The 14454-nt window shown below is 45.1% G+C and overlaps 1 protein-coding gene across 1 annotated transcript in view; it reads left to right on the top strand.

Annotated features, from left to right (window-relative positions):
- Positions 1-14454, top strand: part of grin2ba (glutamate receptor, ionotropic, N-methyl D-aspartate 2B, genome duplicate a) — a 114529-nt gene that overhangs the window by 76712 nt on the left and 23363 nt on the right. The window contains exons 7-8 of the mRNA XM_086170805.1: positions 4283-4475; positions 12351-12465. Coding sequence (XP_086026931.1) covers positions 4283-4475; positions 12351-12465 — 308 coding nt within the window. The remainder of the gene's footprint in view (positions 1-4282; positions 4476-12350; positions 12466-14454) is intronic.

Here is a 14454-nt window from a genome sequence, read left to right as displayed (position 1 = left end):
TTTGATAAGTTATGGATGTATATCTAAAGGAAAACAAAATCAGGTGGGGACAACTTAAAACTGTTTGAGAGTGACGTAAGCACCCCAAAAAAAGACATAGAGGATGGGCTTTGTTATTATATATAAATAGGCAGCCTGTTAAGACTTCTGCATGGACTTGTCATGTGGAAAAAATGGGAATAAAATAGTGGAACTTGTTTTGACTCCACAAACACCTGAGAAAAAGTGTTGTATTTTGGTATGATAGCATTTACAAAGGTCTTGGAGCGTTTACTTTACTTAATCCCCGTTCATATGAACTGGGCAGCGTGTTCGAAAACTCTGCTCATTGGCTGGCTTGCATGCAGCCGTTTTACGAGCCGAACGCCGGCAGAAGATCCCGGCGTATTTATGATTCCAAGTTCAAAGGTTTTTGGCTGCGTTCACTGTGGAGCATCTTTTATTGGACTAAATGGGCTCCGTTCTGTTCCTAATACTGAAAGTTACGGAGTACAAATGATCTAACAGTGATGTCCTGAAACAAAAGTCCTAATCACATAAATCTCATATTTCATTCTTTTAAAAGCATTTCTTTTGCTTATTTATCAATGGGATAAAGCTTCAACATTGTAATCACAATACTCTAAAAACCTGTTATCATTATTAATGATACACGTACAGTGGAACCTTTGCCCCTGATCATGAACAAATCGGCCCACGAACAGAATTTAAATACAAATTTTGAATCGACCGGTGAACAACCCCTTGGTGCACGAACACACAAACTAACTCGCGGGCTTTCTACTGCGTGTTGTTGTAGCATAGCACCAGTAGTGCATAGTACTCAGCGTTTACATCATCCATTGTTGGGTTCTCAATTTAATACGCTTTTAATTTTTAATACGTCTACAGCCTACAGCACATCTGAAGACGGAAATAATAGCAAAACGCGAGAGTGATGTTCGTCGTGTAACTGATCTCACCGAGCACTATGACATGGCTAAGTGAACCATCTGTGTTTTACTAAAAAAACAAAGATGCACTAAAGGCGGCTGATGTGGCTGAAGGAGTGACTATGTTAACAAATTCCCAAGTCTTAGAAGTAGAAAAGTTATTGTTTGTTTGGAGTAACAGATCAATGGGATTTACATTAATTTCAACGGGAAAAATTCATTGTTCGTTGGAGAGAAATCCCTTGATTTATATTTATCTAGACGAGACAGAATGAAGACACAGGAAAATGTTATTTTTGCAGACATTCCCTTTTCATTTATTTGAATTAAGCTGGCTCTGAATATCAGCCCCCCTGCAGGCTCCGCAGGGGAGGGAGCCTTGACAAGGTGGACGACCGCCGTCTCCAGGAGTACGGAGTGAGCGGGGTGCGCCTGACGCCGCGGTGCTGCAGGTTAATCCAGGTGCTCTGGGTTCACCAGAAGGTGCAAACTAACCCGCAGGGTGAATTTGCTCACCAGGCACACTTAATAATTTGCACCACATGTGATGAAGAGCCCCTAATTCTCACGGGTAATTCCACCGGTGCCCTCCTTTAAGTGGCGCTCTGGGGAGCCGCCTCCTCCTCCCTCGTTCCCTTTCCCCCCTCGGTAGTTTCCTCGCTCCTCGGTATGCTTTCCCCTCCTTGACTTTTGCCGGCCTCTGCTGCCATCAGTTTCCTTCAGTCCCCTCGCCTCTGTCCTTCTCTTTTTTGTCTCTGCTGATGTTTGACTTTCACTCTCTCTCCATTTCTTCTGCTCAGCTCTCTGCCTCCCCTGCTCCCCTCCATCTGTCTCAGTGACGGCCTTTCTGTCTTTATCCTCTCCAATTAGAGATAAATTCAATGCCTGCACAGACTGTGTCAATGCAACGGCCCTGTCTGACATCATTGATAATAAAAAGCTATTTCCAAAAATATCCCGTGAAAGAGAAGTTCTGCTGTTACGTATGTGTCTGCACTCTCTTAGACATGTGGGAATGTGCGTGTTTGTGACAAGGAAAACAACCTTTCTCTCTTGAACGGAGGCAGAGGCCAGTCTATAGACCAGAGAAGAAGAAAGAAAAAGCACTCCAGCTGCCACCGTGCTGCTCAGCTACAACACTGCCACTTGACATGTCTGTGTTGTGACATTTAAACATGTCCTGAGAGGCATGGGACTGCAGACACACACACACACACACACACACACACACAGCTCTCAGTCCTGAGGATACAGGAAAGACACAGACACCAAAATACAGCGCACGACACATGATTAGCCAAAGCCATACGGTCAGATGAAGGTTTTCCTTTCAAATGTAGATAATAGTATAGCCGAGTGAGCGAGCCGGCCAGCTTTGAGAGAAATCCATGACATTAGACGCGGTCCTGGAGGGCCGGAGCTGTCAGCGCTCAGGCCCCACGAGGACAGCAGGTTGCCAGGCTGCCTGTCTATTTCTGACCACTGACATGGCGACGGTGGCTGACATGTGGTCATACACTGTCAGATAGCGTAGGACCGACCAATGGACGGAGGGAGATGGGGACAGATTAGACGGCAGACAGAGAGAGCGAGATAAATCGTTTTGAAGGCAGGGTGCTCATATCGGAGTGTGTGACCCTGAACTCTAATGTGTCCAATGGGGGCTCAAACAAAGAGATCAGTTACTGGCCATTTTAAGAAGCCTGGAGGACACTTGTAGCTGACAAGACCAATTGAACAGGAAGACAAGTTAAAGTGGCCATTTGGCACCAACCATTCCCGACCAGTCACTGGATTTTTTTTCTTCTTTTTTTCGCGTTTCTTCTGCATCTCCAAACGAACCACTTACATGAAGTGGGAGAGCAATGACAACAGATCCATGTTTTGTAGCAGGCTGTTCTCCGCCCGCAGCTGGATGCAGACGACTGCTTCAGCCAAGACATTCGCCTCCCATCGGGGAGAAGTGAAGTGCTGCAGTGGAGAGAAGAATTACATTCATACATTTAACAGTTCGGAGTCACGTTGATGCTATGCTTGAACATTGTTCAAATGTCTTGAATGGGAAAAGCCCAATGTGAAAATACATGTAACTACCACCTGTGATATTAGACAGATGCTCGAGTAGCTGTTGGCTCATCTTCCTGATAATTATATTCATGACCCCTAAAAAATGTTGTTTATTATAATGAACATTGGGGTGTTGCTTGTCTCCTGGCTGATAAAAGTCATGGCAGAAGTGAAACATGTTGGCTATTTCAAAGAATTAGTACATCTGAGTGGTGGTCTAACATGCACTTCTGCGGCAATAAGAGCCACAGTGGTCATAACCAATGACAGTGGAAGCATTTAATAATGTGAATTCCCCCATCCATCCATCCATCCATCCATCCATCCATCCATCCATCCATCCATCCATCCATCCATCCATCCATCTTCTTCTGCTTATCCTGTACTCAGGCTGGGGTCAGCCCTAATCGGGTGGGAGGTGGAGTATACCCTGGACTGGTCGCCAGTCAATCACAGGGCCGCATACATAGACAAACAACCACTCACCCACTCATTCAGGGCAATTTTCCCGATTTTTTCCACTTAACCTGCATGGTTTTGGACTGTGGGAGGAAACCTGAGAGCCCAGAGGAAAACCCATGCAAACACAGGGAGAACATGCAAGAACATGTGTGGCTCCACACAGAAAGGCCGGAATTGAACCAGGGTCCTTTGTGTCGTGAGACAGAGGCACAAACCACTGCATCATCGTGCCGCCATGATTTGAATTCAATAGACGGGGGAAAAAAAAACAGGTGTCCTTGTGCACAACATTTGCGCAAATGTACTTCGGTAGATTCATGAGGGTTAAATCTTGGCATCTTGGCAGGCGGTAGAAAGCGGATGAACAAGGTTGGGAGGTTACTGGAGGAAAAGTGGGCACGGAGACGGAGAGAAAGGTCACAAACAGACAGATTTTCCGGAGAGAACATGATCCGATCGGACTGAAGGACAGATAAACAGGCTTATATACAATGCAAAGTCTAACGGAAACAGACAGCGTTTCGGGCCGACAGATGGACAAACAGAGCAAGGTATTGATGCACTCATCAGTGTGTATGCCATCTCTTGGACTGTCTCCAAAACATGTAGTCTGTGTATCCTAACAGAATTATCGCTGTCTCTGCCTGCCATGATTTTCTCCATCTGTCTGTCTGTCTGTTGTCTCCACACTTTCCCCACGGGACTTACTCTACCTCTCATTGTACGGCCTTCTCATTTCTGCATATTTCCCAGAGTTTCTTCGCAGCAACTTTGCTCACGCCCAGTGTTGTTTCTCTCTCTCGTTCGCTTCATCCGTGCAGGTTTGTTATCGGTGTCCTATGACGAGTGGGACTACGGCCTCGAGGCCCGTGTTCGGGACGGTGTGGCGATTATCACCATGGCAACCTCCACCATGATGATGGACAGAGGACCTCATACCCTGCTCAAGTCCGAGTGTCACGGAGCTCCTGACAAGAAGACCCCCATCTCAGGCAACCCTAATGAAGTGCTCAGGTGCGATCAGAGGGAAGTGGGAGCAGGGATCCTAAATATGACGGTCAGAATAAACCTTTGTGAAATGAAGTAATGATCCAAAAAGGTCACGCCTCGTAGTGAGTGCAGTGGTAAACTTTACCTCGAGTAGCCAAGAGTCTAGTCCAGCAGAGTAAGGCACTGGTGGCACTTCTGCATGTACTGCGGACGTAGTACAGCCGAGGCCACAGAGCTCAGCAGTGGTCTCATTTGTTTGGAGTCATTACTTTATAATTACACTAATGTACCCAAATTAATATGGGAATGATTTATGGACGGTGAAATAATCACAGCGAGATTAGAAATCACTCTGGTTCAGGTCTTGTCACATCATTACAAGCCCACATGAAAGCATGCATGCACATACACACACACACACACACACAAACACACTCACACTCAATGCCCTTTTATCTCCTACGCGCTATGATCATGATAATACCCTGTGCATACGCGTCCCCTCATCATCTGCCCCTTTAACAGGACCGTCCTCTTCAACTGCCTGTCTGGAGAAAGGCGACATCAGGCGTTTCTTGTGCTCGTGGTACAAGAACCTCATCATATGACAACATTCAGTAAAATATATACAATTTAAACAAAAATGACTACCGGGACTGCGGCAGCAGGTGGAGATGGTGAGAAACTGCTGCTAAATGTTTCCCTTTAAACAGAGTGGGACGGAAGGCTGATTGAATTTCGTCATGCGGTTCACGTCCTTCATAGACGGAATGGGATTATTGATTGACAACAAGCTCAAAAAATCTTGACCTTTTCTCTCTCTGCAGCGGCGAAGGAGTTCAGAGTTGCGGAGATGTGAACCTTGCGGATGTACAGATGCTTTATAAAGGCCATATGTGGTAAATGACTGCGCTGCGCACGTCACTCCAGTCAAATCTGGTCCAGGGCGGTAGGAACCAAGGATTCTCTGTTTAGGAACTCCAGTTTGAATTAAGAATTTGGAAGCAGGACCAACACGGTCATCCAACCATAACTGGTTGTGCGACACGCCACCTATCTGTTGTCTCTCCTCGTGTCCCGAACCCTTGGACTGATTTTCTTGTGTTGTTGAGTATTTACAGCCATAAGAGTCAAATCGAATCGGCCGCAGGGATCGTCTCTCTCTGAAGAAGTCGTGATGGGACAGATCCGGAGGACACAGGTCGGCCTTTTAGTGACCCTGTCATTCAGAACACCCGCAGAATGAGGATGGTCTTCAAACCATTTTTGGATATGGTGTCCTGGATTCATTTTTAAGCAAAAAATGCTTAATAACATCGGTATAAGTTGGGTTTTTTTGTCCCGCAACCCTTTTTAGGGAAGAGTTTCATTTTCAGAAATGAAAATATCATCGAATGAATTTCACTGGAAATGCTGTCAAATTAAGATGCGCGTGCTGGTGTGATATCTTTTGTTTTCCAGTGTCCTTGGCGCGCTCAGTGATCTTGGGCCATATCCCGCACTTGAATCAATTAGAACAGAAATGCACTTCTCGGGCTCTGGCGGACAAACCGAAGGACTCACAGGAAGTCGACTTTTCTGCTGATAGAAGAACACGTCCGACCAGAAGCACTATTTCACAGTGGCATCACACTCGAACAGAAACACCAGCAGGTGAAAGCGGCAGTCCCTTCTGTCGAGGTTCTGCTTACTCTTCAGAATAGATGGTACCTTCCACAGAGGCGGGGGAGGGGACGGGACTTTGTTGTCTCTTCCGGCATCCGTTTATACACAACTTCAGTCCTCAGAGACGAGTTTGCCGCTTTCTGTTGTTTCGCCAGCGCTCGCTGATTGGGAGAAAACTGCTCCCTGAGCAAATGTCCTCCGTTCCCGCATCTCCTCGCTTTGAGCTTTGAGCCGCTGTGTTCCACAGCTCCACTGACTCCGACGAGGTCTTCTCCGACCCTGCCGTCCCGCCCGTTCCTCTCTCTTCTTTCTTCTGCACCGGAGCTTTTCCTTCCTCCGCACTCCGGCGCTCCGCTCCTCCCCAGTCATTGTCTTCACTCCAGACCTGCCGCTTCGTAATCAGCTTAGCTGTGTCGTTGATTAGATCAGTTGCAATCACTTCCGAGACCCCTCGCCTCCACCGGCTGCCTTAACTAAATTTGTTTGGTGATAATTTTTTTTCTTCAAGTGTTCAATCAAGGCATTATCAATAGCCGTGCAGTCTATATCCTGAAAGTTGAATGGATGGTTGGCCGCCTGGTTCGCCTGCTTTCAGTACGCTGGATGGATGGACCGGTGTCTCGCTCTCTCCGTGGCTCAGTGGAACCACTGATGGCTGAAGGATGGATGGGCAGGGAGGCGAATCAATCAGAAGACTTTTTTTTTTTTCTTATCTGGCAGGAGAAGTGTCAGTGTCATTCTTTGATTAACTCAAAACATTTCCAAACGCCGCCGTACAGTGTTCATTCATTAATCCTGGTGTTTTGAAGCGTGCGCAATAAATAAGATAAAAAAGACAAATAAAACCAGAGGGATCATTTCCCACATCTCCCTGCCCCCTATCAACACTAAAAGCAGAAATGATATTAATAAAGCAATATATAAAAAAATAAAGCAGTATTTGTACAATACTTTGGCATAAACACTCTTAAAAGAACATTTAATTGAACATTTTTACCTCTGATTATCATCCCAAATACAAACTAGCCAATAATTACGCACATTTTACGGCATTCTAATGCAGAATTAAAAAAGCAAAACAGGACATCAGTTGCTGACACCTCCCTCAACCAAAGATAAATATATAAAAACATTCTCCAAGCACCATCTTCACTCTGCAGGTGTTGAAAATACTCACATGACGTACTTTCAGGACTTTCATTCATATGTAATGTCAGGCTCTGACTGAGTGCTTCGTTTAAAAAAGTATCAAACCAGGAAGCATCTTGCAGGGATCAAACATGCGACACGTCCCACGCCTCCTCTCTGGCCTCTCGCCCTCGGCCAGAAAACAGCCAAGAGTCGTAATTTATTTTGTAATGTCTTGTGATCAGTTTTTGCTGCAAGAAATTTGTTCAGGCTTTTCTCCCTGCCTCTCTAACACCACCTAACTCATAAGTTATTAATCTGTAGTTATAGATAGAGCTAAGATTCACCACTTTCATGAGTCTGCCTCTTTCGGAGACACATTTCTTTTGGAAATCCATCCCTGTCTACACCGCTTATCCTGCAAAACAGGGTTGTGGGGATGTTTGGGCTGATCCCTGCTGACAGTGGGCGGGTCAATCACAGGGCCAAATATAGACATATTACCATTCATTTTCTCATTTACTTCTACGTCTTCAATTATGCTCCTGCATGTTGTGAACTGTGGGAGGAAGTCATTGTAATAACATGGGTCATGTGGTGATGTTCTTTTCCCCTTCTCTAGTATCCTTCTGCAGACCCTTAATGGGTATTTGCGCATGCTACATTTGGTTGACAGATGAATCCTTGGCTTAAGCCAAAGCCAGCGTTATTATGACCTGTAACACTTGAGTAGCAACAACGCTATCATGGTTTTTACTGGTACAAAGAGAACTTTTGTGTACACCTTCTTAACAAGTTCTACCTCTCTGTGGGGTGAACGTTGGAACCCAGCACAACCAGGGGTAGGAGATTCAAATTGCTGTTTTTTTTTTTTTTTGTCATGATTTATTCTCATCCAAACTTTTTTTTGACTCCTTATTTTGTTTCACCGGTTCTTCTATTTTTAATGTGATTCGGTTTTAAGTTGGTTTGCTATTTTAAAATGTATTTTTGTGTACTTAAAACCCATTATATTTTTGCATCGGTCTTAATAACGAACCAGACTTCTTTGGTGCCTCAACGGATCGCAAAGACTGAACTGCCTATGCTTTTTTTTCCAGCCCATGCCAAAGTTTGTAATTTATCCGCTTTACAGGTTAAAAGTATTGATGAAAGATGAAAAAATTCCATGCTGGCCATGGTCACCTTTCTCACTTGATAAGCCACACTTACCCCTGATCCCATTTAAGTGTTACCTTGTCCAGCCTGTAGCCTCTCATATAACACCACCGGAGAAGGACACATCACAGCACTAAGTAAATTAAGTCCAGTGTAGCCAGAACTGTGACAGTCTACAGCCATACCCTGACAAATGAAGATAGCAGAAGAGGGGGAAGAAGAGAGTAAGGCAAAAGAGCCAAAGGAAGTGTGTGGGAGAGAAAGAAAGAAAGAAGGAAAGGAAGAAAGAGTGAAAGAAAGAATGACCACTGGTGAGAAACTCACAGCAGAGCAAGAATCATGAGTTTGACAACAGTGGCCCTGACCTTGGCAGCCGTGGGCCGGTTCCAAATGAGCCTGAACTTGGAAAGGTGTCAAGCGCATTTAAGCTCTGTGGACTTCTGTGGCCTCAGTGCAGCTTTCAATTGAGTGTTTATGTATAGTGTGTGTGTATGTGTGTGTGTGTACTTCTGTACAGTTTCCTGTGTGTTCAGAATACTGAACCAGCAGGATGACCCTATTGAGTTGATGAATGAGTGTGTGCCAGCTCTCTGGACAATGTGTCCACTTGGGTGTTTGTATGTTTGTCAGACACAGTCTATAAAGACACGGCGTGCGTGTGTGAGTGTTTACCGGCTGGGCCGGTGGGAGGTGTTAGAAAGGCTTCTCTTTGTGATTGCTCTTGATTGGAACTGGGTCATGATGTTTTCCTCAGGAGCCTCAGGATTACACCTTCCTTGTCATCCCTGCCTCCTTTTTGCCGGAAAAAACTGTCATTTGTTTCTGTGCCTCCAACTTTTCCCCTAAATATTTTTAAAACCACTTCTCTACAGTCGAATTCTGCGTCATTCTTTCAAGATATTTGGCTGAAAAACCATTTTGTTGTTAGTTTTATTTGAGCGTCGCTTCAACAAAAATCCGTTCGCCCTTTAACCAGGTATTCAGAGCTGTCTCCGCCTCTCTCTCTCTCTCGCTTCCCATCAGTACAATTCTAAGGGCTGTTTACACATGCAGCCCTCGTGTCATGGTAAACACATGGAGACCATCAAATAAATGCGTAAACACACACACACACACACGCCCGCGTCTTCACGCCTTTTCCTCCTTCACGCCGTATGACTGCATGCAGCGATGCTATGAGTGTCTCCCGCGACCCCTGCGTTACGTATTCTGATGGCCGTTCAGATTCCTCATCTACTAATCCGATGCGTAGGTTACACCGGAGTCATATCCGAGAAGCGTAATCATGATAAATTCATGTCCGGGTTAATTTATTTAAACTGACTTATCAATATTTCACGCATCTGTTCTATTATTCAGACCAGAAACATGCTCTGAAACATATCTGTGTCAGGCCACGGGGTTGATACAACAAAAAACGGACGGGTGTGATTCTGTTTGCCGCGTTGTTTCCGAGCCCCGCGCTTAAAGCGGAGGAGAGGAAAAGCCGACTACGACTCCTCTGACACGGGATGCCGTTACTGTAGACGTGACCCGATTGCGGTCAGTGTCCTTTTCTTCTGTTCGCCAGGTGGACACGGCTGCTGTTTGAATCTTAATTCAACAGCTGAACAGTGGTTAGGTTCTCTCTGCGCGTTTGACCGGCTCAGAAGGATATACAAACAGAGGTGCACTCCGGGGCACTTTATGGAATTTCTCATAAAAATTCCACTCATGTCAAGAACCCGGGGGCTAATAAAGCTTTGTGTTTATGGCTTTATTTGTGTATCTGGCATAAAAAGGATGGCAGTGAAAGTCGCGAGGCCTCCTTTGTCATCCAGTTTTGAATTAAGACCTTAACAACTTGACCAAGTAGCTCATAGATCCCTGCACAAATATGGCTCCGAATGCTGAGTAAACCCTCTCTGAGTGTGTGAGGTAAAATGTGTGTGTGCCCAACTTCACTGATTATCATATACAGGAAGTTCAAAGGATCTGACAGAGAGCATATCAAGTTCTTCCTGTAAACACTAGAGTTACAGAAAGAAGAGCTTTGCAGACTAGTCGTATGATCCTGTCCCGTTCCTCTTCCTCCATGAATCCCACCACTCTCTCGCTGTCTGTCTCACTCCCACCCTCTGAGAGATTAATGTTACCATAGTGATGCAGCAGATTGGCTTGGAAGTCACAGTGGTTGCGGGTGCCATGGCAACACACATATGCTTGCTTTTCGCTCCGCCACTGCTGTTGGTGCGTAGGATGCACTCGCACATTTGCGCACGCGTGCGCGCGCGCGCACACACACACATACACACAGGCCCGCCACACACACCAGCTCCACATTGTAGCACATAACAATAGCTCTGCTCAGCAAAGATTAAAGGGGACACAGCATCAAGTCATTTTGTAAATGGCTTATGATTTATGCAGAAGATTCTGTGCACTTTGTATTGGCGCCAAGGCTCTACAGGACGGGGCCGCTGGCTGGACACACGTGGGATGCATGAGACACTCTGCTGCCGGTGGATCCTGTTCATCGGCGCCCATTAGGAATATCAATATTTAATACAGAAAATAGAACAAGGGAGCCAGCAGCGCAGTTGATGCTGAATTATTATAATGATAGATGAAGTGATGGAGAGACGGATGGAATGAAAATGACGTTTCACGTTTATGTTTGCCGGACCCGTCGTCCCACAGTCGCTCCTTCACACGCCGACTGAGTGAACGACACGCTCGTTCGTAGGTCGTTTCTACATACATATGTTATCCGCAGTTTTAAGGCAGATTGTTTCCATGGAAACAGTATCAGAGAGAAACGCAAGAGAGTAAAGGTGACTGAGTGAAGGAGTCCTGTATGCGGATTTGATTTGTTCCCATCTGCGTCTGAGAACAAATTGTTGTTGAAGACCTCCCGAGTGAGGACACTGACTGGAGGCGAGGACATTTCGACAGTCCACACCTTCATAAGGCTTTTTTTGGTGGAAGAATACTTGGGTTTAAGCACAGTGATGTTTTTTTTTTATCACGTGTACAGTTCTGATGGTTCTGGGTTGATATAAAAGGTGGTGGATTGTCTTCTTAAGGACAAAAAAAGCACAGCACTCGTAAGCAATAGCTTAGCATCTCCTACTCGATCAGCGTTCAAGTAGTCTCTGAGCTTTAGCCTTATATGTCATATTGCTCAGCAGAAATTATTTCTGCGCTAGGAAGTCTGAGCGGGTGTTTCGCGGCGAGCAGGGCAGTAGTTGGCACAATGCTCCAGTGAAAATGTAGACAATGAATGTTTGCCAGACAATTCAATATACCTGTGTATTGCTGTCTAATCATGTAAACATATTGCACATTATTGATGGTTTGCTCTACCCTTTTTTCTATGGTGTCTGGAGAAAAAAGTAGAGTGAATAGTATAGCATAATGAAAACAGAACCACTGTTGGCCATTGTTGATACTAAATATATTGGGAAGTTTTCTGCAATATCTCTCATCAATCCCAAATGTTTAGTAAGTGATTGTAAGGAGAGCATGCTGGGAAATGATGTCCTGGAACTCAATCCTTGGACTGCTGCTGTTTTTTGCTCTGACATGATTCTGCAAGTGATGCAAGCCAAGCATTTTGCGGAATGCCAATCACTTTTTCCTGACCGTTGAGGACTTTGTGTTGTGTGCTTTGAAAGTGTAAAAACTACATGGGACCTTTTTGGAGGACAACTTAGTCAGGGCTAGAGTTCGTTTGTTCATCCGTTGCAGGACGGCACCCTGAAGATGAACAAATATCAAGACAGGACAAAACAGATTGTTTCCTGGGGGGAAAAAGAAACCAAACTGACTATGAAGTGTTTGTGAAATTCAGACATCTATGGAAGAAGGATGTCAGTGTTTCAGAATTTGTGAGCAGCTGTTGGCTTATTTTAAGGGAAGTGATTCACGAGTCCATCACTGTCTCTGTCTGTGTTTTCCCCTGCACAGGTACCTGATGAATGTGACGTTTGAGGGTCGTAATCTGTCCTTCAGCGAGGATGGATATCAGATGCACCCCAAGCTTGTCATCATTCTGCTCAACAAGGATCGGCAATGGGACAGGGTGAGTACGATGGAGACGTGTGTGTGTTTGTCTGTGTGTTTGTGTGTGTGTGTTTATGAGATTGAGAGAGACTATGCAAAACCAAGTTGTCGTTTCCTTCATTTGGTGTCAATTTTCCTTATTTTCTGGCTTCATTGGTAACGTATTGGGTAAGATTTGGGGGAATTTAAAGCGTGGTTGTTCACACGTTCACAAGTCAGTCTAGCAATTAAAATATCTGATCCATTCAATGATGTCTTTTTTTTTTTTATCTGCTTTTCTCCTCCGCCGTCTTCTGATTTTCACTTTTTAAGCATTTTTAAGCCTTAAGCTTCTCAGATACCATCAGCTGAGGCGAAGGTGCCTTTGAGCAGTTCTCCGCAACACAGGGTTGCTGGTGAAACCTTTGTCGCAGTCGTTAATTTTAACCTTTTTATTCGATCTTGCAACCCTTTTTGTGTAGCCTGCATATATTAAGCAAACAAACCATCAGCCTACCTTGACTCTGTGGCAGATTTCTGTCACATGGAGAAAGGCATATCTTTAAAAACTGTGTTCTTCGCATTTAAAAAAAATACTATTGTGTCCTGAGGAATCTTCAGTATGAAAAGTGAGAGGATGCAAAAACAATGTAATGCATTGTCCTTTCATTAATCATAATATAGAATTATAATAATAATCATGATAATCACGGGTTTACTATTGAATTATATAGTAAGAACTAGATGTTTTGCAGGCTCTGTGGGGCCACACGTCATACGGCGCCGGGCCCTCACTCGGGGTCCCGGCCTTGAATTGGACATGTGCTCTCTACTGATCGGCAACAATCGTCTGTAGTTACTGATTTCCTGTCCTAAGTAAATCTGAAACATGTTTTACAACCTCAGCGTATTTGCTGAGCCTTGTCCTTCAGCAATCATGTGTTCTGTGATTTCTCGGCTTCTATCTTTTTTTTTTTTTTTTCCTATTTTTTTTTTTTTCCCTTCCTCGGCCTCTCTAATCTATAGTCTGTCCTCTGATTAGAGAACAAGGTGAATCACTCCCCCTCTTCATCCCTCTCTCCCTGTGCAGCCTTCGTCAATCCCGTCTCATTCTCTGCCTAATGCTCCTGCTTGCGCGCTCATGTTTAATTCTGTGCTTGACTTTCAGCCCAACACATTTTCGCGTCTCTTAATGAGTTCCGTCTCTTACTACAATTCGTTCCTGGCACATTCGGACTGGTGTAAAGACTGTCTGGTCCCGTGTTTTCTTCCCCGCAAGGCAGATTTGAACCTAGAACTTCCCCCTTTCTGTTTATTTTTGTCCATTAAGGTGGTCCGGGAGCACAAGGCCTGTGTTTGTCCAGTCCGACCGGGTTTGTGTTACCTGGAGGAGACCATGTGACTTCAAGTAGATTTATTTCCATGTGTAAACCGAGCCGCGGCTCCCCGTCCTGTTGATCTGTTTCCGCCCAACTCTTTCCCCGAATAAAAGCAGGCACTTCTGAAGGAAATGGGAGAGGATCTAGACGTGGTTATCATATGACCAGCGTGGAAGGACTGGCCTAATTGATTGCTCTTATTCAGCAGACTCATTCGACAAGTGCTCTCAGGCTTGCGGATGCACAGTAGGACACTTGTGTGCAGAAAAACCGGCGTTTTGCATCTGAACGAGCCCCCGTCCTCTTCTTCCTCCCCCTATCCCAGTCACGCTTTCCTGTCGCCATTTAAATGTAGTTTTCTTCCATTAAAGTTCATTTCTGCCACACCTTACAGTGCATTTGTCCACGTGTCTGTTCACGCCCCGGTAACACCACTTTCCCTCCCTATTCCTTTAAGCTGGTCAGTCGTTCTTATTTCCTTTCCCTACTCTCCTCTTCCTCTCTCTGTTCTCTCTCTTCCTGATCTGAATCCTGCTCTCTGTCTCAGTTTTGTCCTTCTGGTTATCCTTGCTCTCATTCTGTTCACTGGGTCACATTCCCGTCCTCTAGGATTTTGCTCTGCCACGTTTACCCTCACAAACAATTGCTGC

The sequence above is a fragment of the Fistularia commersonii genome, chromosome 23 (genome assembly GCF_037954325.1).
Source record: "Fistularia commersonii isolate RoL2024-O1a breed Wild chromosome 23, RoL_Fcom_v1.0, whole genome shotgun sequence".
Lineage (NCBI taxonomy): Eukaryota > Metazoa > Chordata > Actinopteri > Syngnathiformes > Fistulariidae > Fistularia > Fistularia commersonii.
This window is presented reverse-complemented; position numbering and strand designations above follow the sequence as displayed.